The sequence below is a fragment of the Oncorhynchus keta genome, chromosome 25, assembly GCF_023373465.1.
Source record: "Oncorhynchus keta strain PuntledgeMale-10-30-2019 chromosome 25, Oket_V2, whole genome shotgun sequence".
NCBI classification, from domain to species: Eukaryota; Metazoa; Chordata; class Actinopteri; order Salmoniformes; family Salmonidae; genus Oncorhynchus; species Oncorhynchus keta.
The window spans coordinates 12,822,426-12,846,499 of NC_068445.1; the positions used below are offsets into that span (position 1 = coordinate 12,822,426).

Sequence of the window (24,074 nt, forward strand, 5' to 3'; positions counted from 1 at the left end):
CACTCTTTTCATCCCTCTTCCTCCACCTCTCCAGGTCATTTTTCAGATCACCCCTCTGGACCTGACCCAGTGGCTGGTGGTGTTGAAGATCTCCCTGCCCGTCATCCTGCTTGATGAGCTGCTTAAGTTCGTGGCCAGGAACTACCTGGAACCCGGTAACCAGCCAGAGTATAAGTCATCCGGCAAAGGCTGGTCCCCCTCTGCATGCACGGAGGGCATCTCCTGGCCCTTTGTGGGCATCACCCTCCCGCTGGTGCTGTGGCTCTACAGCGTCGACACTAACGTGTCTGCCCTGTTCTGGTCCTGACTCCAGCACACAACCCTCTCAATGCACCAGTGTGAGTGGAGATTAACACACGTCTAACCCCCCCCAACTACTACAACAACTACATCAACTGCAGTGGGCGCTCAAGTCAACATTTGTACCTGTGTGGATGACAGATGCTATCTGTGAGCCCTCTCCTCGGCTTGTCTCCAGGACATTTTTGTCCATTCAGTTTTTTTTACCGTTCACTATTTGCTGAGGTTAATCACTTGTCCATGTGTCTTCGTTTAATATCAAGCTGTTGGTTGTGTTTGGTTTTTTTTGCCCCCCTTTTTTGAACAGGCGTAAAAATCATCTATTTATGAGACGTCAACAGAGAATTAACACTATTTTATCAAGATAAAGATTTTTGTAGCTTTGGGAACGGGTGGGTGGGGGGGGGGGCAGTCGGGACCCATAAGCGACGTGCACAGGACTTAGACGTTTGACTCTTGTTTTCAGTGTGAACTTTGACCTCAAGACCTTGTGGATAAGTATGGTGTGTCGTAACTGTAAGGACCATCATTTGCACTGACTCAGAAGTCTGCACAAAAACATGCATGTATTCTGCCCTGGCATGAGGAACTGAGATTTCCTTACCGTTTGATCTCCATGTTTCTTTTCTGCACTAGGCACAGCTACCTCAACGCTAATATGACTATTGATAACTACCGTGTTTCTCACTAAGCTTTTCATAAACATTGTCATATTGAGTGTTGAGGTATGCACCATTTTGCTTTTGCAGAAAGAAATAGAAAGCCCTCATTTGCCTTTCCATGTTATTTTAAGAGCTTTTTAAAAAGTTTTTAATCTGTTTTTTTTAATGTTCCATGAGTGGGGTTCGGACGAAATGTTACCTTAGTTCGACTCAAAGCAATTATTTTATATAGACAAGCCTGTCGTTAAACACGTTTACTTGAACACAACATAATCTATTGTTATTCCCATAAAGGTTCACTTTTTTTTATAGGTTCAGCTTTAATTTACGGGCACTGTAGTTTCTTTATTACAATAATTATGATATAGATTATGTATATTGTGCACATACTGTACTTGAATATATATAAATGCACCAAGGGGCTGATTTATCTTATCAGTTGAGCACAAGATGGATGCTTGATGGGACCTTTATGTGGTCTGAATTGCCTGTTTGGGTGTGTCACTACGTGGAGTCTGCTTTGGCCATAGTATATAGGCCCAACTCTAAAAGGCTAAGATGACTGGCTGGTAGAAGAGTCTGTATATCTGTACATATCACACAAAATAGTATCTATGTGCATGGAGTTTTTACAGATGCTCCATACCTTTACACTAGTTTACTTGTGTGTTTTAGACACACTGTAGGTAGGTATTCCTGGAAAGCATGCCCTCGCCGATACCAGGCCAGTAAGCGCTTGAGTTTTCTTAAACCTAACTGCTATTTCTTCCAATGCCTTCTGCCTGTTAACCCAACAGAGTGAGTACTGCCTGCATGCTTTCTGCCCCACTAATGTCTCCTCTCATCCTGGCACTGTCACACACCGAGCCTTGCTGTCTGAGTTTGACAGCAGTAACTCTTCTCCTTGTTGAAAGAATAAGTGTCGAGTCTGTGCTCTTGGATACATTCTACTAAGGGTGATATTACCAATTGGTCCCATCTATCAGCAGGATCTTGTAATATGGAGGAAAATTGGAGGCGCCTTCATTTCAACATCCCTTTGTCACTAAGTGCCAGCCAAACCTACACTATAGGATTAAGACCCTGTGTCTGTCTTAGTTCCACCTGGATCAAGTCTGTTAATAAGGGATTGATGTGTAAAGCGTCATTACTGGGATTAAGTTTTGAGCTCTGATATGCGACTCGCAGGTCATAGTGCTTCACTTAATATGGCTTACTGCATTTATTCCCATCCTGCTTGCACGTGGCATGGCCCTAGACATTGACTGTACGTAGAAAATGAAGCAGTAGATGACCTTTTAATAATGGCTTTTTGTTCACCATGCCTTTTTAAATGCCTAGTGAGGAAGCCATGCCTCGGGTTTGCACCTTTTGCTTCTTTGACCTATGCCATATTTCTGTCGTCCTCTGATTGGTTTCTCTGTCTCTCTGTTCTCTCTCTGCAGCTAGTGCCGTGTAAACCCGCCCCTCTAAATCCCTTGCAGGAACTGTAAGGTTTTGTTTGTGTTGTGCATGTGTTTTTTGAGCAGCACCACATCTTCCAAGACCTGCATGTCAATAAAGAGATATCAAGACATGATTGATACATTTCATAAGCAATTCCATCACAAAAAAAGTACTAATAATCAAATGGTAAATATTTAACAGAATGGGCATAAATGGGTATGAAGTGTTTTTGGAATCAAATGAACCAATCCCAAGTCCCTCAATCCTTACTGCATGGGGAGCCTTCAAAACTAGACAAGACAGAGTTCTCATGCCATCTTAAACTTAATGTCAGTTTTATATTAATGTACAATATTCCATGATGCATGCCCTCTGAAGCAGCAAATTATTTGATCAGATGTGTAATAGTTAATGTATAGTATTGATCAATTAAAGACATTCATTTTCAAACAATAGTACAAATGTTAAGCTGAAATGCCTATCTTTTCCTAAGGAAATCTTTTTTTGAATAGGATGTAAAATAACCAGACTATTTGCTTTGCACTGTGATGTGCGATATGTTTGCAGTATCTGGGAAGGGCGGAGGTGCGGTGATACATTCTCGAAAGCAGTCAGTCCCTTCAATGGCATGTGTTCGCCGAGCTGACGATTGTATTATGTATCACATGATTTGTGGTTTCAGGTAAATAAAGCGATTATACATGATGTGTTGCTTATCGTCTATATGCCAGGTTGGAGAGGTCTTCATTTGAAGCTACCTTGCTTGTAGCCTACATACAAGGATGTTTTAGAGTTGCTCCTCAACTGGTCACTAAAGCAAATGACCACAAACTTTGTAATAAAGGAATGTCAGGTCATGAGACCTTGTCATGATTTTAATGTATATCTTCAAAACATATATACAATACATGCTTATACACATTTGCATTGGAAAACTAGTAACTTACTTTGCAAAGAATGTGAGTCAAACGAAATGACCACATGATTGACACGTTAAACATTGAGAGAAAGGGAAAGTGTCACCAGTTACACACCAATATTTTTCTTAAGAGAAGCATGTTAATACGTGCAAGTGTTACAGGGGTAAAGGAACAAATTAACGTCACTGGTTTCATAAGATTTCCTGTTTACCAGAGAGAAAACAAGCAAACAGTAATGGCAAACTCAAAGGCCATGACCCAGCAATCCTAAATGGCCGCCTCATCTCGCCTCCTTTACTCTAGGACATATGTTAGTAACATTTTCACATGTCAACTAATCAGTGACGATTGCAAACTAGGAAAGGCGGAGTTAAGCTTACTGAATTCTCTGCCCATCGGAGTCATGAGTAAAATGATGCGTCCATCCCCAAAAAAATCAGGGGCTGCTATGCTGACTTCTATATAACTCTGGGATGGGGCTATACACACCCATATTGAGTGGGTGACTAGAGCAGTACATCAGGTAGCCCATGATGCCCATGTGTGGTCTATTCCCCCTGCCCCCCTCTGTGCCCTTGGGATCGCTGCAGTGGGCCTGCTGGGTCACTGCATGCCAAACCACTGCTCCTGGTCTGCCCACTGGGCTGCCTCACTGTCACTGCCTTCCAGGTCTCCATCCTCCCCACTGCCCTCCATGTCATCTCCATCCAGCTCCACAGTGGCATCAGCAGGGCTCTCCTCCTTCTCCATCTTCTGCATTCCTTCCAGAGACTTCTGGTCATTTGGGTCCAGGCTGAGAGACCAACAGTGTCAGATGATCGAGAAACATGGACATTCTCAAGATCAAAAGTGCAACATTTAAAATAGGCCTAAGGGCGACCGTGCTTTAACATTTCATGAGGTGTGTAAAACACTGGACTTGGGTGTAACATTACCTAAGTGCTATGCTGTATTGGTCCATTGCCTCTTGATAATCATTGACCGCCACAAGGAAATCCCCCAGCATTCTGTGCAGCACACAGTCACTCTGATTGGCTAAGGCATTCCGGAGAAGAGCAATCCCTTCCTCATATTTCTGTTCCCGACCTGAAATAGGACAACAAACAATATCCAAAATCTTTTCCCTTACACTTATGAAGATGCAATGGTTGTAAATCTCTACAGCACAACAGCTGATAAGAATAGGTACCAAGCCACATACTTAGCAGCTCTGCCTTTTTGACCACAGCCTTGGTGTAGTCAGGCCTCTGAGCTAGCGCCTTGTCCAGCAGGGTTTTGGCCTTCTCCTGGGTCACAGGATCCTCCAGGCAGACTGTGGCCAGGATGGTTAGAGTCTGGGCATTCGCTCCCAGGGTTTTATAGATGTTATTGGCCATCCCCATCGCCTCGCGGATCCCATTGGATGCCAGGTAACAGTCAATCAGACCTGAGGACAGAAGTCTCATTACTACCTCAATACTAGTAGCAACAAATAATATATGCCATTTAGCAGACGCTTTTATCCAAAGTGACTTAGAGTAATGTGTGCAAAATGTTGAGTATGGATGGCCCCAGGGATAGAACCCACAACCTTGGCGATGCAAGCGCCATGTTCTACCCTCAGCTGTACAAAACTACAAAACAATTTGCAAGCAAACTTGCATTGGATGTTTGATGTGGAGGGCTGTTCAAGTTTAAAACAATTTTCATTAGAATGATTATCATAACAAATAGGTCCCCTTTGCCTTCGTAGCAGTCCAGACGGCATGGCGCCAGGCGCATGGCCTCTCTAAAGTGGATGATGGCCTCCTGCACTCGGCCCATGTTCCTCAGTGCTGCCCCCTTCAGGAGGAGGGCCTGCACACTGTTGCTGTTCAGCTGGATGGCCTTGGCACCCAGGTAGAGGGCCCGGGAGTAGCGCTTACTGTAGAAGCTGTGACATCTGAGCCACAAATCAGATGGGTAGGAACATGTATTTAGTGTACGTAGACTGAAAAACAGGCTTTTTAAAATTTTTATAACTGTTATAACAAAATACAAACACGTTATTATAGATTAATAAAAATAAAAAAACACTTAATTTAGTATTTCAATTACTTGGATCTTATCATACATTTATTTCTGGTCACTGAAGATCACTTACCCAGATATAACCCAGGGCTCTGCATGCTGATCTGAGATGTTGAACAGTCTTCCTCCAAGGACCTCAACATCCTCCAGGTGCCCCTCACGTGCCATAAGGTAGCCATATACATCCATGCCTGACAGCAAATATAGACAACATAACTGAATTAGTCCAAATAATGAATATCAATATATATAATTAGTTAATGTCTTAGATAAGCTTTGCTAGCCTGGCTTAGTGAGTACTAAGAAACTAATGTATATGATGGGTTTTTCTGATACCAGCTTTCCAGTACCTTTGATCAGATAAGGGTCCAGCATCTGGGCCTGCTCAAACTTCAGGATGGAGTTCTTTGTGTCGCCTGCCCTGAAGTACACATCTGCCAGGCTCACCAGCAGGTCCACATTGTCCCGCAGTAAAGACTTTTTCTCCAGAGAGCTGAAAAGGAGAATCAGGGAACAGACAAATACCCAGAATGAGAGCCCGAGCTTAACAATACCAGAGATGATTCATGAAATGAATAACGCCTCCATGGCGGTGAGGCACTGGTCTGCTCACCAGATGGTGTTGATTGCTCTGTGGTTGTCCCCTGCATGTATGAAGGCATAGGCTTTGATCCATGCAGAGAGCCAGTCCAGGTTGGGAATACTCTGGATCACATCCATTGTCATGGATGCCACTTCAGCTCCCTTCACTGACAGAGACAAGAGACCTACAACAGACGAGGTAAAAGAACCCTTCAAAACATAGAGCACAACAACACGGGGTGTTGGAATGTCTGTGTGATGCACTACAGAAACATCCCAGTCACTAGTCCATACCAATGATGGCATCCAGTGCCAGAGGACACTGTCTCAGGACCTCTTTGTAGCTTGTGACAGCAGAGCGTTCCTGTCCAGCCTTCCTGTACAGATTTGCCAGCATCATGTTGATCTGAAATGGATAAACAAATATGCAATACCTCGCAAGAATCACGGCTACTTTACTTTATTGAAATAGTCAAACGGCACTGCAAGCTTAGCTGACATTGAGAGAAGATGGGGGGGGGCTTTCAGGAGGAGACCTCGAACTTGGCTGCCTACCTTTGGGGTTCTCTGTCTAGATGGAATCCCATCAAGCACTGCAATGGCATCCTTATCCAGCTTCAGGATGGTGTAGCACTCTGCAATCTTATACTTTACCTCAATCTCTGAGGGCAAACTCTGGGAAGAAGAAAAATGTCATTGGTCAATTCAGAAGGCAATGTGATTCCTTCCAGCACATTGTGCACAATTATGTACAGTGCATTCGGAAAGAATTCAGACCCCTTCACTTATTCCACATTTGGTTACGTTACAGCCTAATTTAAAATGTATTAAATGAATTGTTTTCCTCATCAATCGACACACAATACCCCATAATGACAAAGCGAAAACAGGTTTAGACATTTTTGCAAATTTATAAAAAATAAAATTTAACAGAAATACCTTATTTACATAAGTATTCAGACCCTTTGCTATGAGACTTGAAATTGAGTTCAGGTGTATCCAATTTCCATTGATCATCCTTGAGATGTTTCTTCAACTTCATTGGAGTCCACCTGTGCTAAAGTCAATTTATCGGACATGATTGGAAAGGCCCACCTGTCTATAAAAGGTCCCACAGTTGACAGTGCATGTCAGAGCAAAAACTAAGCCATGAGGTCGAAGGAATTGTGCATAGAGCTCGAGACGGGATTGTGTCGAGGCACAGATCTAGGGAAGCATAACAAAACATTTCTGCAGCAGTGAAGGTCCCCAAGAACACAGTGGCGACCATTATTCTTAAATGGAAGAAGTTTAGACTCTTCCTAGAGCTGGCAGCCTGGCCAAACTGAGCAATCGGGGGAGAAGGGCCTTGGTCAGGGAGGTAACCAAGAACCTGATGGTCACTCTGACAGAACTCCTCTGTGGTAATGGGAAAACCTTCCGGAAGGACAACCATCTCTGCAGCACTCCACCAATCAGGCTTTTATGGTAGAGTGGACAGACGGAAGCCACTCCTCAGTAAGAGGCACGACAGCCCCCTTGGAGTTGCCAAAAGGCACCTAGGACTTAAACCATGAGAAACAAGATTCTCTGGTCTGATGAAACCAATATTTAACTATTTGGCCTCAATGCTAAGCGTCACGTCTGGAGGACACCAGGCACCACTCATCACCTGGCCAATACCATCCCTACGGTGAAGCATGGGGGTGGCAGCATCATGCTGCGGTGATGTTTTTCAGCAGCAGGTACTGGGAAACTTGTCAGTATCGAGGGAAAGATGAACGGAGCAAAGTACAGAGATCCTTGATGAAGACCTGCTCCAGAGCGCTCAGGACCTCAGACTGGAGCGAAGGTTCACCTTCCAAAAGGACAGCAAACCTAAGCCAGCTTAGCCGACTTGAACCCGATCGAACATCTCTGGAGAGACCGGTGAGGATCTGTAGAGAAGAATGGGAGAACCTCCCTAAAGACAGGTGTGCCAAGCTTGTAGCGTCATAACCAAGAAGACTAGAGGCTGTAATCGCTGCCAAAGGTGCTTCAACAAAGTACTGAGTAAATGGTCTGAATACTTATGTAAATGTAATTTCAGTTTTTTACTTAATAGATTTGCAAACCATTTTTCAAAACGTGTTTTTGCTTCACTATGGGGTATTGTGTGTAATTGGGGGACAATTTAATCCATTTTAGAATTAGGCTAACAACAAAATGTGGAAAAAGTGAATGGGTCTGAATACTCTCTGAATGCACTGTATACTGTCCGTAGAGCAGGTCAGTCAAATGTGCATTATTTTAAATTAATGACATGAATGCTTGTTGCTAATATAGATATGCGTTGTAATTGACAGAGTTGGGAGCCTTGCACACCTGTGACTGTATGGAGGATGCCGTTCCCCCGGTAGATGGGCGAACTTTGGACGTTTTGCTGAGCACTTTCTTCTGCTGCAGTGCCATGTTGTACTTGCAGGCAGCATTACGGTACTCCTTGTCATGGAAGATGGCATCTGCATGGTAAACCAGCAACTGGTACTTCTGGGATGGTGAGAACAGCTCTCTGCAGGAAAATATGTGGCACGCGCATCAATGGCACAGTATTAGACTGACAATAACTTGTGGTCAAGATCAATAGCAATCAACATACAACATTCACAACGCCAGAATTAATCCATCTTATTACATTTACTAACTACATTTACACCCATCTTAAGCGATCTAGTTAGCTAGCTTGCTACAAGTGATTGCTTGTCAACTTCAACTTGTCTCGTGACGATCAACATGCATTCAGTAGGACACATGTTTTTACCAATTGTACAGAATTATATTCTTTCAAAGCTGATCGAACGGAATGAATAGCTAGTTAGATAAATGTGGATGTTCAGTAATAACGTTAGCTAGTTAGCCAACAAGCTAATACTTACGGATTGTTATTGCTCATTGTCAGCAGTAAACTACTCATTATCCGAACATTTGAGTGTAGCCCCGCAGCGGCCATATCCCGTACATGATCTATGACGTTCATTTCGATGTATTTTGATGGGTGTCTGAGATAAAAAAAAATCTAAAGTTATACGATTGCAGTTAGTCAGTTACTTACTAGCTTTCATCACAAACTGCGATGTATTAAATATAGCGCCGGAAGTTGGCAAGTTGAAGGACCAGTGAATTATGTTTTGCTTTTATAAAAAAACATCCTATCCTTGATACATGTGTCATACATATTTTTCTCTTCTCCTTGGTGTAAATTATTTAAATTGTACATCGTTTTAAATGCTTTTTAATACCCACTCAAAGTTTTCATGATCAGGAGAAAAGTCTAGCCAGCTATAGTTTCTGCCCAAGCGCTGTTGGAACAAATCTTACCACTATCCTGTCATAACACGGAGGTAGCCTATCTAGTTGCCAATTTGATTTTATTATTTCTCAGTGTTTGGCAACACAATTTTTTTGGTTGAAGCCCACATACAATGACTGAACAATCAGCATTACTTCTTCGAAAGCAATTGGCAGGTAAGACAAAGGTTTAAAGAAAGAAAGAAAGAGACCCCCAAGCTACGTAGTTATTTAGCCTAGCTAACCATCCGCCGCGTTCAACGAGGGCAGCCACGATTGTTTGTTTACATTAGTGCAATGATCTTGGCTGTAAACACAGTCTAGTTATATATTTTCCGCTTAATTATCATGTTAACATGACGGATTTCAACTGCACGACTAACCCAAACTATGCATTGACGTAGTCTAAACCAGCGAGTTAGCTAGTTTAACACATTGACTGTCAACGAGAACGTCACCAGCGTTACGTTAGTTGGCTAGCTAGGAAGTCAACATTTTGTTACTGATTCGAGCTATAGAGGAAATAAATCTAATTTAGCCCTAACCTAATCTTACACCAACCTCTGTCTGCAGTGAAACACCACCCTAGTGGGCTGTAAACATGATCTGGCTTGTTATTAGCTAGCTGACAAGATAGCCAAGGAACAAAGGAATAATCGTCCCCAGGCCCATCTGACAATGAATGGTGGGAACATCACATCATTGTTATCCTGTTCACTCGTTCTGGTAATGGCATACAGTCACTGTAGCTAACTCCATTAGGGGTTGACAGCTAGCGTATACGGGTAAATCTATTTAAATTCAATCACTTTTTGACAACACCCTTTTGATTTTAACGAAACCTACCATACACATTTGCTCATTGTATAAGTGCTCAGAAGGTTACTATTTGGCACTGAATGCCAAAACGTTCACAAGATGTTAAGGTAACCAAAGTTGACCCATTTTGGGTACCCCACCATCATCACTGCAAAATATAAAAGGTTGAGGTTGATTTCATTTATAAGCTTACAAACAAAGTTGTCAAACAGTTTTATAATTTCAGAATTTTTGGTATTATATTTTTTTAACCTTAACGTCAATTATCTAAACGCGTAAACATCGATTTTTTTTCAAATGTGCGTATGTTGTAGTTTAGACCCTATTTGACATATGTTTTTTCTGTTGTGACCACAATCGGTTGAGACACAACATGTTCTTTAATACATGGTGAATGTCATGTTTTGGCTGATAAATGTACTAAAAGTTGAATAACAATGAAATGTCGACTTTAAAATTGTACCACAAAGATCGCTGGAGCTCCACACATCAGCAAATGTTGACTTGAATGGCCACTGTTGTTTTAAATTATACTGTCAATCTTTAGGAAACCTTTTGAAATCATAGAAACATTGATAATAGAAATGACAATTTAAGTTGACATTCGACGTGGAGAGGTGGTCATCTTTGGGCTAGTAATTCAAGTAAAACATTTGATTCAAGTTCGATGGTGTACCAGCTAAATTGCAGTGGTCTGTAGGAATAGGTCAATTTTATGATTTCTATTGGTGAAGTGACACCCACTCTGTATTCAAGAGCATTTTGTTTCTCAACTGTTAGTAGGCACAACACAAACACCTTAGATTATCTGAAATGGGTTCTAAGCTACAACATGCAAATATGAAAATAATCAGAGTTTAGTTGTTTTAAGATCATTGACAAAGGTTTAAAAATGGCAATTTTGATTGAACTTAGTTTTAGTTTGACAACACTCTTTGTAAGCTTTTTAAATTATATAAAACTCAACCATTTATATTTTCCAGTGATGAAGACATGGATGTCTTATGGTATGGTGAGGTATGTAAAAGGAGTCAACTTTGAGCACCTTTATCTCCTGAATATTCTTGCATTCAGGTACAAAAAGTAACTTTGTCCACTTCTTCCATAGGCAAACATCTATGGAAATCTTTGTTTAAATCAAAAGGGATGCTGTCAAAAAGTAATTAAATTAAAATGGCTTTAACAATACTGGTGTTAATTCTGCTATACAGGGCCTTCAGAAAGTATTCTTAACCCTTGAATTTTTCCACATTTTGTTTTTATAGACTGAATTCAAAATGGATTCAATTGTTTTTTTTTATTTCACCCATCTACACACAATACCCCAATAATGAAAACATGTTTTTAGACATTTCTGCAAATGTATTAAAAATGAAATATATAAATATCCAATTTACATAAGTATTCACCCCTGAGTCAATAAATGTTAGGATAACCTTTCGCAGCGATTACAGCAGAGTCTCTCTGGGTAAGTCTCGAAGAGCTTGCACACTTGGATTGTTCAACATTTGCACATTATTCTTTTAAAAATACTTCAAATTCTTTCAATTTGGTTGTTGATCATTGCTAGGCAGCCATTGTCATGTCTTGCCATAGATTTTCAAGCCGGCTTAAGTCAACTGTAACCAGGCCACTCAGGAACATTCAATGTTGTTTTGGTAAACAACTCATGTGTATTTGGCCTTTGTTTTAGGTTATTATCCTGCTGAATTTGTCTCAGTGTCTGTTGAAAAGCTGACTGAACCAGGTTTTTTTGTTGTAAAAAACACAAAAAACTCCCTATTCCTTGCTGATGACAGGCATACCAGTAACATGATGCAGCCACCACCATGCTTGAAAATGTGAAGATTTTCAGTGATATGTTGTGTTGGATTTGCCCCAAACATTACTCTTTGTATTCAAGACATAAAGTTAATTTCTATGCCTTTTTTTTGTTGCAGTTTTACTTTAGTATCTTATTGCAAACAGGATGCATGTTTTGGAATATTTTTATTCTGTACAGGCTTCCTCTGTTTCACTCTGTCATTAAAGTTAGAATTGTGGAGTAACGACAATGTTGTTGATCCATCCTCAGTTCTCCCGTCACAGCTATAGTTTTAAAGTCACCATTGGCCTCATGGTGAAATCCCTGAGCGGTTTTCTTCCTCTCCGGCAACTGAGTTCGGAAGGACACCTGTATCTTTGTAGTGACTGGGTGTATTCATACACCACCCAAAGTGTAATTAATAACATGCTCAAAGGGATATTCGCTACCGGACGCTACCGTCCAACATCCGGTAAAATTTCAGAGCGCGTAATTCAAATGACAAAAATCATAATATTAAACATTCATGAAAATACAAGTGTCATACATCACTTAAAAGCTTAACTTCTTGTTAATCCAGCCGCTTTGTCAGATTTTAAAAAGGCTTTACGGTGAACGCACACCATGCGATTATCTGAGGACACTGCCCAGCACACACAAGCATTACATACATTTTCCAACCAAGCAGAGGTGTCACGAAAGTCAGAAATAGCGATAAATAAATCACTTACCTTTTGAAGATCTTCATCAGGTTGCAATCACAAGGGTCCCAGTTACATAACAAATGGTTGTTGTTTGATAAAGTCCTTCATATCCCAAAAAAGTCAGTTTAGTTGGCGTGCTTGACTCAGTAATCCACCGGTTTCCCTCGTTCAAAATGCATACAAATGAATCATGTACGTTACCAATAAACCTCATCCAAACAAGTCAAACAATTTCTAATCAATCCTCAGGTACCCTAATATGTAAATAAATGATACAATGTAAGACGGAGAATAGTATGTTCATTACCGGAGATAGATAATGAAGTGCGCACTTTCATCCACGCTCACGTAAAAACACTACAGCCAAAATGGGAGCCACGTAAAAAAAACTACAAATTCTAGCTAGTTTTTCAAAAAACAAACTCTTTCTAAAGACTGACATCTACTGGAAGCCCTAGGAACTGCAATCTGGGATGTATTCCTTTTTATATTCCCATAGAGAGCCATAAAAATCAGTGGTGAGCTCTAAAAAATAAAATTCCTGATGGATTCTCCTCGGGTTTTCGCCTGCCATATCAGTTCTGTTATACTCACATTATTTTAAGTTTTAGAAACCTTAGTGTTTTCTATCAAATACATGCATATCCTAGCTTCTGGACCTGAGTAACATGCAGTTTACTTTGGGAACCTCATTCATCCAAACTTCCGAATACTGCCCCCGACCCCGAAAAAGTTAATTTGACTAAATGCATGGGCTAGTCTCCCCTGCCCTTCTGATAGGATCAAAGTTCCTTGTGTTGTCAGGGAGCATCTGCCTTATATTTAAAAGACAAATAAGAATATTGTTACTGAATGTTACTGTGTGCTTTGTGTTCCCTCGCCCTGTTCAATTTTTGAAAGGAAATAATGCTGGTGAGTGGACCTGGACTGGTGTCTGATGGCAGTGTGTTGTCCATGGTGGAATTAAAACTTGTCCGTTTTTTCCCACAAGGCTGAAATATGTGCCCTCGCTTTGAAGTGTAAGCAAGGTTTGTTTGTATTTCATCCAACTATCTGTGCTACAAAGTGATGGGTACAGTATATGTAAAATATTCCACTTTGAGTGACTCAACGTTGAAGCTGCTTATCTAATTGGTGGAAATGCTATGTCTGTTTAAACACTAGTATTGCACACAGTGTGTCCATGCAACTTACTTGACTTGTTGAACACATTATTTAGGGTTGCCATAACAAATAGTTTGAATACTGATCGACTCAAGACATTTCAGCTTTTCATTTTTTATTAATTTGTAAAAATGTCTGAACATAATTCCACTTTGACATTGTGGGTTGTGTGTAGGCCAATGACACAGAATCTCAGTTTAATACATTTTAAATATTGTCTGTAACACAACAAAATGTGGAAAAAGTCAAGGAGTTTGAATAGTTTCTGAAGGCAAATTATTAACTAACCCATCCCCTTCTGTATTTGAGTAAATAGCTATAAGTTTATATATCTTGGAAGTTGTCAGACACATGAACATTCTTTCAGCCAATGGAAGTTCAATTTTGTGCACCCGAGGGGAGGGGATGGGTACATACAGGCCACCTTTTCAGTTGGCCACACTGACAATAGGTACCTGTCACTCTTTTTCTACCCCTGTCTAAACATCGTTTCACTGTTCCTTTTGTCTTTTTTTTGTTAGTTGTTGCATTTTGTTACCTTGTGTCTCTCTATTTCAGAGCTCAACAAGAACCCAGTGGAGGGCTTTTCAGCTGGCCTAATAGATGATGAGGATATATACAAATGGGAGGTGGTCATCATAGGGCCACAAGACACCCTCTTGTAAGTTAGGACATTTATTTGAGAATGTGTCTGTAGAACATAGGTTGATATTCCTAAAGAAGAGTACATACTTTGAATGTACTCTCAGATGGGTAAATGGGGATGATGACTGCTTTGTCCTTGACGGAGCTGCTCTTCTTCCCGGGGAAGGCCTGCCCACTCCAAGACCTCTCCATCACGGTTGACTACTCTACATTGTCCCCCTCCCAGAGTGCAAAGAACCTTGGCGGGAGGAGACGGGTTAAAGAATTGAAACAATTGAGACATGGATTGTGTATGTGTGCCATTCAGAGGATGAATGTGCAAGACAAAAGATGACAGTGCCTTTGAACGGGGCATGGTAGTAGATTCTAGGAACACCGATTTGAGTGTCAAGAACTGCAACGCAGCTGGGGATTTTCAAGCTCAACAGTTTCCAGTGTGTATCAAGAATAGTCCATCACCCAAAGGACATCCTGCCAACTTCACACAACTGTGGGAAGCATTGGAGTCAACATGGACCAGCATTCCTGTAGAACACTTTTGACACCTTGTAGTTCATGCCCTGACGAATTGAGGCTGTTCTCAGGGCAAAATGGGGTGCAACTCAATATTAGGAAGTTGTTTAATGTTTTGTACACTGTGTATATAGTCCTACTAGCACTGACTTTGCTGATAACTACTTTACTGAGGGAAAAGGTACTTACTGTGATATGTGGTTGTCTCACCCAGCTATCTTAAGATGAATGCACTAATTGTAAGTCGCTGTGGATAAGAGTATCTGCTAACTGACCCCAATGTGAAATGCTTTGCTTTCTCTGTTCTCTCCCTTACAGTGAAGGAGGGTTTTTCAAAGCGTACCTGACCTTTCCCTATGATTATCCACTACGGCCTCCCAAGATGAAGTTCATCACTGAAATCTGGCATCCTAATGGTAAACACACTGGTCACACGTTATGAGCCTTACTAAACCCAGAGCTGTAACCGTTTTAGAATCATTGGAGTGGGATTCGTGTCCCCTACCAAGTTTGCTGTTTACTAGTGTATATAATCACTTCATCTCTCTTAGTGGCAAAGAATGGTGATGTATGTATCTCAATACTGCATGAGCCAGGAGAGGACAAGTTTGGCTATGAGAAACCAGAGGAACGTTGGCTTCCAATCCACACTGTAGAGACGATTATGATTAGTGTGATCTCCATGCTGGCCGACCCTAACAGTGATTCGCCTGCTAATGTGGATGCTGCGGTGAGTTGTAATAATACATGTATTTAAACTGTGTTACAATAACCAAGTACGTCCAGAACCTGTGTCAAAGTGACAATGACAATTGTGCTATTGAGTTTGTGCCTGTCCCACAGAAAGAGTGGAGGGAGGATCCTAATGGTGAATTCAAGAGGAAGGTGGCTCGCTGTGTACGGAAAAGCCAGGAGATGGCATTTGACTAGAACCCAGACTCAATGGCAAAGTTCCAGAGTGAGTAAGCAACTACTCATTCTTGTTGTTCTTTAACGGAATGCAATCATTATTTTTGTAATGTTCAGTTTTGACTGTTCTGTTTCATACTTGACTGTGGTAGAAAACATTTCAATGTTTTTCCCCTCTTCCATCTAGCTAAAGGAAATGGCTTCAGAAGGAAAATAGTCAGTCCAGACTAGGCTTTTGCACCCCTTCTTTTGCCAATCAAGGGATTTGGTCGGTCAGCCACTTTTCTTTTTTTTCAAACGAAGAATGAATGTGAGAACCTACCAGCAAATATTTCCCTCCATTTCCTGCCTGGAATTATAGATTTCATTTAATTTATTTGGAAAGATATAATGTAAGATATGTCACTACTGTAAATTAACTAGCTTTTTTTTATTTTTTTTTTATCTGCTGCTGAACAGTTTCTACTTTATACCAGGTTTCTTATGCAATTTGTTTGTTGTGCTTGAAGAATTTAAATCAAATGAAAGCCAGTTCTTCTTAGGTTCTCACCAAGTTTCCCATCTTCAGTCACCTCTACAGAATGCGGGCCTGCCTGCAAAACCTTGTCAGGCATGTTTGTCATTCAACACCTGTCAATTGATCACTGCTGCCTTATGTTAGTTCTACTCCCTCTTGGCAGTTGTCTTCTCCCTGGAGGGTTTGATCAGTGTGCTTGTTGACTGGGTCCTCTACCCAGATAATCACAATGTCTGTTACCAATCATGTTAGTCAACTCTGAGGTCACTCTGCTTTAATGAAACTTTTTCAAAAACAACCAAAAAGTTCTATGTTGTTAAGAATTAAGCTGTGATTATTCAGTGGATATACCGGTTTTCTGGCATCTGAATTTACCTCAACTTAAAATGATAACATTTTTTAGGTTTTATAGTTTGATTTGTTCTTAGTCTAGTGTTACATGGGAGCTGTAAATGTGATTGACATGACTTGTCCCTCTGAGGTTGTTTCTGGGGGATGGGTGGCACGTTTGGCTTCTTGGTGCATGTGTACCGTTATGTTTTTAATCAGATCTTGTAGAATTCACGTCTACCCCTAGATTTATATTCTGATTTGTGCATTCAGATTATGAGTGTAAAAGTCTCAAACTAAGGCCATCTAATGTTCTGTTATTGGCGCAGCCTATTGTGGACAACATGTTTCTTTAAGGAATGACAGAAGTCTCATGATATTAACCACCATCTATTTACTCTTGGTGAAACCAGGTGGTAAATTACTGGGAGGCATGTGATTACACCATTAGTTAGAAATGTGTTTCAAATGCATAAGGTATCTAGGTTTGTTTTGTCTGTTACATGGGATTTTGCTGTTGGATTGTTGACATGTGAGAAGGAATGGAAAACTTCAAAGTCATCTGGTATCAAGTGTTATTCTGAAAGAAAGAAAAAATGGACAGCGTTCTGATGCATGTTTATTTAATATTATGCATAACAATCAATGTTTGAATTGTGGTGGGGTGCTTTGCCACAGGCTTAATAAGCCAACTTTGCTTTGTTCGTCGTGTTCATTAGAGCCACCCTAAAGCCGACACCAAATAAATCATCATCAACAATGTCATAGTCATGACCGATACTTTAAGACTATCAAATGACAAACTACTAATGACACATGCAGTCATGTTTGCAGGTTAATTTGCCAACAAATTAGCTATGCTGGGATTGCATACAAATGCAGGTATTATTCATACATTTCGATGAGACATATGGTTTACAATTGATGGTATTGTGTAGGCTTTGTACTCTTTAGATTTCACCTCAGACCGGTGTTCACTGTATTTGCATAAGAGACTTTGTGCATTTAAACATCATGAAGCAATACACTCTGATCATTTCAATAGTGTTTTTCCCAGGTAATCCTGTTATCTCACCCTATTCCCCATGTTTGTTGTGTTTACCACTATGTTTATGCCATGTGTATTTGACATGAGCTCAATAAAATGTGTTAACTGTCATACTTTTTGTATTTGTTTTATTTATCTAGTGTTGGTCTAATCGGCTGGGAAGAGAAGAAATGTGTCAATTTACTTAAGGTGCATTCGGAAAGTATTCAGACCCCTTGACTTTTTCCACATTTGGTACGTTATAGCCTTATTCTAAAATGTATTCTATTTTTTTCTCCCTCAATCTACACAATCTGCCCATAATGACAAAGCGAAAACAGGTTTTTAGAAATCTTTGCAAATGTATAAAATAAACAAATACCTTATTTACATAAGTATTCAGACCCTTTGCTATGAGACTCAATGTAGATCAGGTGCATCCTGTTTCCATTGGTCGTCTTTGAGATATTTCTACAACTTGATTTGCGTCCATCTGTGATAAATTGATTGGACATGATTTGGAAAGGCAAACATAAGGTCCTACAGTTGACAGTTGATGTCAGAGCAAAAACTAACCCATGAGGTCAAAGGAATTGTCCGTAGAGCTCCGAGACAGGATTGTGTTGTGGCACAGATCTGGGGAAGGGTACCAAAACATTTCTGCAGCATTGAAAGTCCAAGAACCGTGGCCTCCATCATTCTGAAATGGAAGAAGTTTATAACCACCAAGACTTCCTAGAGCTGGCCACCCGGCCAAACTGAGCAATCGGGGGAGAAGGGCCTTGGTCAGGGAGGTGACCAAGAACCTGATGGTCACTCTGAGAGGGCTCTGGAGTTCCTCTGTGGAGATGTGAGAACCTTCCAGAAGATCAACCAACTCTGCAGCATTCCAACAATCAGGCCTTTTATGGTAGAGTGGCCAGATGGAAGCCACTCCTCAGTAAAAGACACATGACAGCCAATGGTGTAAAGTACTTAAATAAAAATACTTGCGTACAAAAGTAATTTTTGGGGTATTTGTACTTTAACTATTTATATTTCTCAACTTTTACTTCAATGCATTCCTAAAGAAAATATTATACTTTTTACTCCATACATTTTCCCTGAAAATTGTGAAATACATGCACTTATCAAGAGAACACGTGGTCATCCCGACTGCCTATGTTCTGGTGGACTCACTAAACACAAATGCATCTTTTGTAAGTAATGTCTGAGTGTTGGTGTGCCCCTGGCTAACTACATTTTAAAAACAAGAAAATGGGTCCGTCTGCTTTGCTTAATATAATTTGAATTTGAAATTACACTTTTACTTTTGATACTTAAGTATAATTTAGCAATTAAATGTACTTTTGATACATAAGTATATTTCAAACCAAATACCTTTAGACTTTACTCAAGTAGTATTTTATTAGGTGACTTTTTCTTTTACTTGAGTCATTTTCTACTAAGGTATCTATACTTTTACTCAAGTATGACAATTGGGTACTTTTTCCACCACTGATGACAGCCACTTGAAGACTGCCAAAAGGCACCTAAAGACTCTGACCATAAGAAACAAGATTCTCTGGTCTGATGAAAACAAGATTGAACACTTTGGCCTGAATGCCAAGCGTCACGCCTGGAGGAAACCTGGCACTTGTGTAAATGTAATATTTCAGTGTGTTCCTTTAAAAAAAAAATGCAAATAAATCTGTGGTATTGTGTGTAGATTGATGAGGGAAAAAAACTATTGTCAATTTTATAATAAGGCTGTAATGTAGTAAACTGTGGAAAAAGTCAAGGGTTCTAAATACTTTATCAATGCAGTGCATTCTGAAAATATTCAGACACCTTGACTTTTTCTACATTTTGTTACATTACAGCCTTATGAAATTGATCAAATAATTTTCCCCCCTCATCCATCTACACACAATAAACCATAACGTAAAAGCAAAAACAGTTTTTTTGAATTTTTTGTAAATGTTTTACAAAAAAATATCACATTTACATAAGTATTCAGACCATTTACTCTGTACTTTCTGAAGTCCCTTTGGCAGTGATTACAGCCTCTAGTCTTCTTGGGTATGACGCTACAAGCTGGGCACACCTGTATTTGGGGACTATCTCCCAGATCCTGTCAAGCTTTGTCATGTTGGATGGAGAGTGTCGCTGCACAGCTATTTTCAGGTCTTTCCAGAGATGTTTGATCGGACTTCCAGTGGGGAGACCAAAGATCAATCTACCCCGCACCCGCGCCATCTCATACTGCTGAGTGGGAGACATTCCCAGGCAGTAGCCTGCTTAGCTCACAAACTAGAATCAGGGCGCCCACTCCGACAAGGTTAATTGATCCACAGTCCCACACGGTGACATGATATCATTGACGTGACGTGCAAATGAGTGATAGAAAACCGATCGCGCAAATTTCACCATTCCGAATTTTTATTTATTTAAATTGTGCGGCGCCCCATGCCGCCCCCGGCAAGATGCCGTCCTGGGCGCATACCCATGATGTCGCCTATGCCTAAATCCGCCACTGGCTCCAGATCTGACACTTGGCATTCAGGCCAATCTTGGTTTCATCAGACCAGAGAATCTTGTTTCTTATGGTCTGAAGTCCTTTAGGTGCCTTTTGGCAACTCCAAGCAGGCTGTCATGTGCCTTTTACTGTGGAGTGGCTTCCGTCTGGCCACTAACATAAAGGCCTGGTGGAGTGCTGCAGAGATGGCTGTCCTTCTGGATGGTTCTCCCATCTCCACAGAGGAACTCTGAAGCTCTGTCAGAGTGACTATCGGGTTCTTGGTCACCTCCCTGACCAAGGCCCTTCCCCCCCGATTGCTCAGTTTGGCCGGGCGGCCAGCTCTATGAAGAGTCTTGGTGGTTCCAAACTTCTTCCATTTAAGAATGATGGAGGCCACTGTGTTCTTGGGGACCTTCAATGCTGCAGAATTGTTTTTGTACCCTTCCCCAGATCTGCCGCGACACAATCCCGTCTTGGAGCTCTACGGACATCTCCTTCGACCTCATGGCTTGTTTTTTTCTCTGACTTTCAATTGTGGGACCTTATATAGACAGGTGTGTGCCTTTCCAAATAATGTCCAATCAATTGAATTTACCACAGGTGGACTCCAATCAAGTTGAAGAAACATCTCCCTCTGGAACTCAACCCTGGACTTCCTGACGAGCCGCCACTAGGTGTTAAGGGTAGGGAACAACACGTCTGCCACGCTGATCCTCAACACTGGGGCCACTCAGGGGTGTGTACTTAGTCCCCTCCTGTACTCCCTGTTCACCCATGACTGCATGGCCAAACACGACTCCAACACCATCATTAAGTTTGCTGACCACACAACAGTGGTAGGCTTGATTACCGACAATGATGAGACAGCCTATAGGGAGGAGGTCAGAGAAATGGCAGTGTGGTGCTAGGACAACAACCTCTCCTTCAATGCGAGCAAGACAAAGGAACTGATTGTGGATTACAGGAAAAGGCAGGCCGAACAGTCCCCCATTAACATCAATAGGGCTGTAGTGGAGCGGGTTCAGAGTTTCAAGTTCCTTGGTGTCCACATTACCAACGATCTATCATGGTCCAAACACACCAAGACAGTCGTGAAGAGGGCGCGACAAAACCTTTCCCCCTTCAGGAGACTGAAGAGATTTGGCATGGGTCCCCAGATCCTCAAAAGGTTCTACAGCTGCACTATCGAGAGCATCCTGACCAGTTGCATCACCGCCTGGTATGACAACTACTCGGCATCTGACCGTAAGGCGCTGCAGAGGGTAGTGCATACGGCCCAGTACATCACTAGGGCCGAGCTTCCTGTCATCCAGGAGCTATATAATAGGCGGTGCCCATAAAATTGTCAAAGACGCCAGTCACCCAAGTCAGACTGTTTTCTGCTACCGCACAGCAAGCAGTACAGGAGCACCAAGTCTAGGACCAAAAGGCTCCTTAACCTTCTACCCCCAAGCCATAAGACTGCTGAGCAATTAATCAAATGGCCACCAGACTATTACATTGCCCCCCCAACCCCCATTTGTTTTGTACACAGCTGCTACTCACTGTTTATTATCACTTCACCCCTACCTACATGTACAAATTACCTCTAACCTGTACCCCCACGGTACCCCTATATATAGCCTTGTTATTGTTATGTTATTGTGTTACTTTTTATTATACTTTAGTTTATTTGGTAAATATTTTCTTAACTTTTCTTGAACTGCACTGTTGGTTAAGGGCTTGTAAGTAACCATGTCACGGTAAAGTCTACACTTGTTGTATTCGGCGCATGTGACAAATAAAGTTTGATTTGATTTGAAGGATGATAAATGGAAACAAGATGCACCTGAGCTAAATTTTGAGTCTCGGGTCTGAATACTTATGTGAATAAGGTATTTCTGTTTTAAAAAAAATACATTTGCAAAACATTTCTGAGAACTTGTTTTCGCTTTGTCATTTAAACCATTATATAATAAGGCTGTAACATAACAAAATGTGTAAAAAGTCACGGGGTCTGAATACTTTGAGAATGCTCTGTATAACCGCTTGTCAGTAGTCTGCTCTGGATCTGCCCCATGGACTGACATCCTCTCCTCGTCACACGACCATGGCAATGTAAGATTGATACTTGTAACCACCAAAATTAAATTGACCTCATCGATTTGTTACAAAGTAACAAAATCATGAGAAAACAGGTTACGTTTGTCGAGGAAATAAGAAAAGGAGATCGCTTGATAAAACGCGGTGGAAGCTGCGTTTTAGCAACAAGGTAGGCTTGCAAAATGAACTAGTTGTATGCTTCTGTAATGAATGTTAATGATAAATGAGTGCATTATATTTATAGACACATGTTTTTAATGATGACTTGCGTTCAATGCAAACATTTCATTTCAAGTTTCTATTATTTCATGTTTGTAGATCTGCGGAGTCAAATAACATGTACCATCATAGATATACAGGTATGTACTGTATGTATAGCCTACTGGTTGTTAACTTGTGCATTGTATGTTTGCATGTTTACATTGTTAATTTGAAACTATAGGCTATTTTGTGAGTCACAAATTCAAGGCGAAACGCTGCTCTGTTGATAGAGAAATGAAATGTAATAGCCTGCGTGTGGCATGTAATAGACACCACACAAGCCAGTCGGGTATAGGATTTCATATCTTTCCAAATGGTATTTTGGAAAATGTATTTTGGAGAGTTATCCAAATGTTAGTGTAATGTTAATTTGGTACATCAATCTATTAAACATTACTGGTGATTGATCTAATATGCATTAACATTTTACTCAATCAACAATTGTGTGATTCATGCAGATAGAGGCCTCATTAATACACCTATCTATATGACAGACTCTGAGCATGTGTATAAGGGACAAAACACTAGGGTGGAGATGCACAGGACAGCACATTTCAAGGTTCCTGACCACCAGCAGGTGAAAACCATACACGTCCCCAAGTCCATGATGACTGCACCATTTCTACAGGTAACATGTCAGCAAGTTATTTGCCATATAACATAAATAATATATTGCTGAATGCAAATGTAGTGTTCTACAAAATATTGTTATCATGTTCCAGCATCCAACCCTCACAACTGGACAGAAACGATATCTCTACAGTATTGCAAATGTCTACAGCACAGAGCACATGAGGCGACTGATGAAGCAACGCTATCTCAATGTGCTGCACCTGTGTATTAAATCAGGTGGGTTGTAATTGTATTTACCTTAGAATGGAATATACACCACCTATTGCCCATCTTAGATTGAATGTTTTCCCTCAAGGTCATAGCTCTTTGGATGGAACCAAACATACTACTGGAGGTCCACTACTTAAAGATCGGCTCACGTTAAAGATGGACAATGAGAGAGATTCTGGATCTAGGATCAAGCCATATGGACAGAAGAAGGGCACCACAGTGCACTCTAAAGTTATCCTCCCAAAGATTACCAACAGTCACAGTGAAAGATTAGTGGAATCTGTGTGGGTTGCTGGACAGGTAGGATGACTGACAGTGAAGGTGAACAGGTGGTCACGTGTCAGGTGACAGAGGAATGTATGAGACTGAGGCAGGAATTCCTTTAACCATAAAGTGGTATATTTACTGAGTAGTCTGTGCTGCATCACAAAGGAAACAAATAACATGTATACAATCAAATTCATAATCAAAGATCAAATCATATCAGTCATTATTAACATAAGTTAAGGAATTCAACAGTCCAGTTCATTAAGAAGTCAATAGTAATCATCCGCGAGTCATTTAGGCTCATAACTAATTATCATAAATCATGAAAGAATACAAACAGTGAATGGTTATACAATCAATAATCCCCATGATCAAAGTCAATCAGTTAGCAAACAATGACGTTTCTCATTTCACGCTTTCAATT

At 40.9% G+C, this 24,074-nt stretch overlaps 4 protein-coding genes across 6 annotated transcripts in view; 3 read left to right on the forward strand and 1 right to left on the reverse strand.

Annotated features, from left to right (window-relative positions):
• Nucleotides 1–3,113, forward strand: part of LOC118358217 (sarcoplasmic/endoplasmic reticulum calcium ATPase 2-like) — a 53,653-nt gene extending 50,540 nt beyond the window's left edge. Inside the window, exons 20-21 of one of the 2 annotated variants that reach the window (XM_035735784.2) lie at nt 35–155; nt 2,408–3,113. In XM_035735784.2, the coding sequence (XP_035591677.1) occupies nt 35–155; nt 2,408–2,421 (135 nt within the window). In that variant the 3' untranslated portion in view covers nt 2,422–3,113. Of the gene's footprint in view, nt 1–34 lie in introns of both variants that reach the window. The other variant, XM_035735783.2, reaches the window with a different exon arrangement.
• Nucleotides 3,114–3,268: 155 nt separating this feature from the next.
• LOC118358218 (anaphase-promoting complex subunit 7) lies at nt 3,269–9,065 on the reverse strand. The gene is made up of 11 exons (XM_035735785.2): nt 8,854–9,065; nt 8,303–8,489; nt 6,515–6,634; nt 6,254–6,365; nt 5,991–6,144; nt 5,728–5,870; nt 5,451–5,568; nt 5,053–5,249; nt 4,530–4,754; nt 4,264–4,414; nt 3,269–4,121 (listed from the first exon to the last, which is right to left on the reverse strand). Exons 1-11 carry the CDS (start codon nt 8,952–8,954, stop codon nt 3,932–3,934), a joined length of 1,698 nt encoding a protein of 565 aa, XP_035591678.1. The 5' UTR covers nt 8,955–9,065; the 3' UTR covers nt 3,269–3,931.
• A 132-nt stretch (nt 9,066–9,197) lies between these two features.
• LOC118358219 (ubiquitin-conjugating enzyme E2 G1-like) lies at nt 9,198–17,829 on the forward strand. Of its 2 annotated transcripts, none has more exons than XM_035735787.2 (6): nt 9,198–9,442; nt 14,315–14,417; nt 15,233–15,330; nt 15,511–15,644; nt 15,758–15,872; nt 16,011–17,829. In XM_035735787.2, the coding sequence occupies exons 1-5, from the start codon at nt 9,400–9,402 to the stop codon at nt 15,842–15,844; spliced, it is 465 nt and encodes a 154-aa protein (XP_035591680.1). In that variant the 5' UTR covers nt 9,198–9,399; the 3' UTR covers nt 15,845–15,872; nt 16,011–17,829. The 2 variants fall into 2 exon arrangements, with proteins under 2 accessions (XP_035591680.1, XP_035591679.1); XM_035735786.2 differs by having other exon boundaries at nt 9,228–9,442; nt 15,466–15,644.
• Nucleotides 17,830–22,603: 4,774 nt separating this feature from the next.
• On the forward strand, nt 22,604–23,705 carry LOC118357913 (uncharacterized). Its single transcript, XM_035735222.2, has 4 exons — nt 22,604–22,638; nt 23,035–23,168; nt 23,263–23,389; nt 23,469–23,705. The coding sequence occupies exons 1-4, from the start codon at nt 22,617–22,619 to the stop codon at nt 23,690–23,692; spliced, it is 507 nt and encodes a 168-aa protein (XP_035591115.1). The 5' UTR covers nt 22,604–22,616; the 3' UTR covers nt 23,693–23,705.
• Nucleotides 23,706–24,074: the final 369 nt, after the last annotated feature.

Excerpts from the sequence above, each read along its gene's own strand:
- LOC118358218 (XM_035735785.2), bottom strand. The coding sequence starts at position 8,954 with ATGAACGTCATAGATCATGTACGGGATATGGCCGCTGCGGGGCTACAC. Across the intron at positions 8,490-8,853 it reads ACAATGAGCAATAACAATCC|AGAGCTGTTCTCACCATCCC; the intron begins GTAAGTATTAGC and ends ATTTTCCTGCAG. Across the intron at positions 4,415-4,529 it reads CAAAAAGGCAGAGCTGCTAA|GTCGGGAACAGAAATATGAG; the intron begins GTATGTGGCTTG and ends GTCCTATTTCAG.
- LOC118358219 (XM_035735786.2), top strand. The coding sequence starts at position 9,400 with ATGACTGAACAATCAGCATTACTTCTTCGAAAGCAATTGGCAG. Across the intron at positions 15,331-15,465 it reads TGAAATCTGGCATCCTAATG|TGGCAAAGAATGGTGATGTA; the intron begins GTAAACACACTG and ends CATCTCTCTTAG. Across the intron at positions 15,645-15,757 it reads CTGCTAATGTGGATGCTGCG|AAAGAGTGGAGGGAGGATCC; the intron begins GTGAGTTGTAAT and ends CCTGTCCCACAG.
- LOC118357913 (XM_035735222.2), top strand. The coding sequence starts at position 22,617 with ATGTACCATCATAGATATACAG. Across the intron at positions 22,639-23,034 it reads GTACCATCATAGATATACAG|ACTCTGAGCATGTGTATAAG; the intron begins GTATGTACTGTA and ends TCTATATGACAG. Across the intron at positions 23,169-23,262 it reads TGACTGCACCATTTCTACAG|CATCCAACCCTCACAACTGG; the intron begins GTAACATGTCAG and ends ATCATGTTCCAG.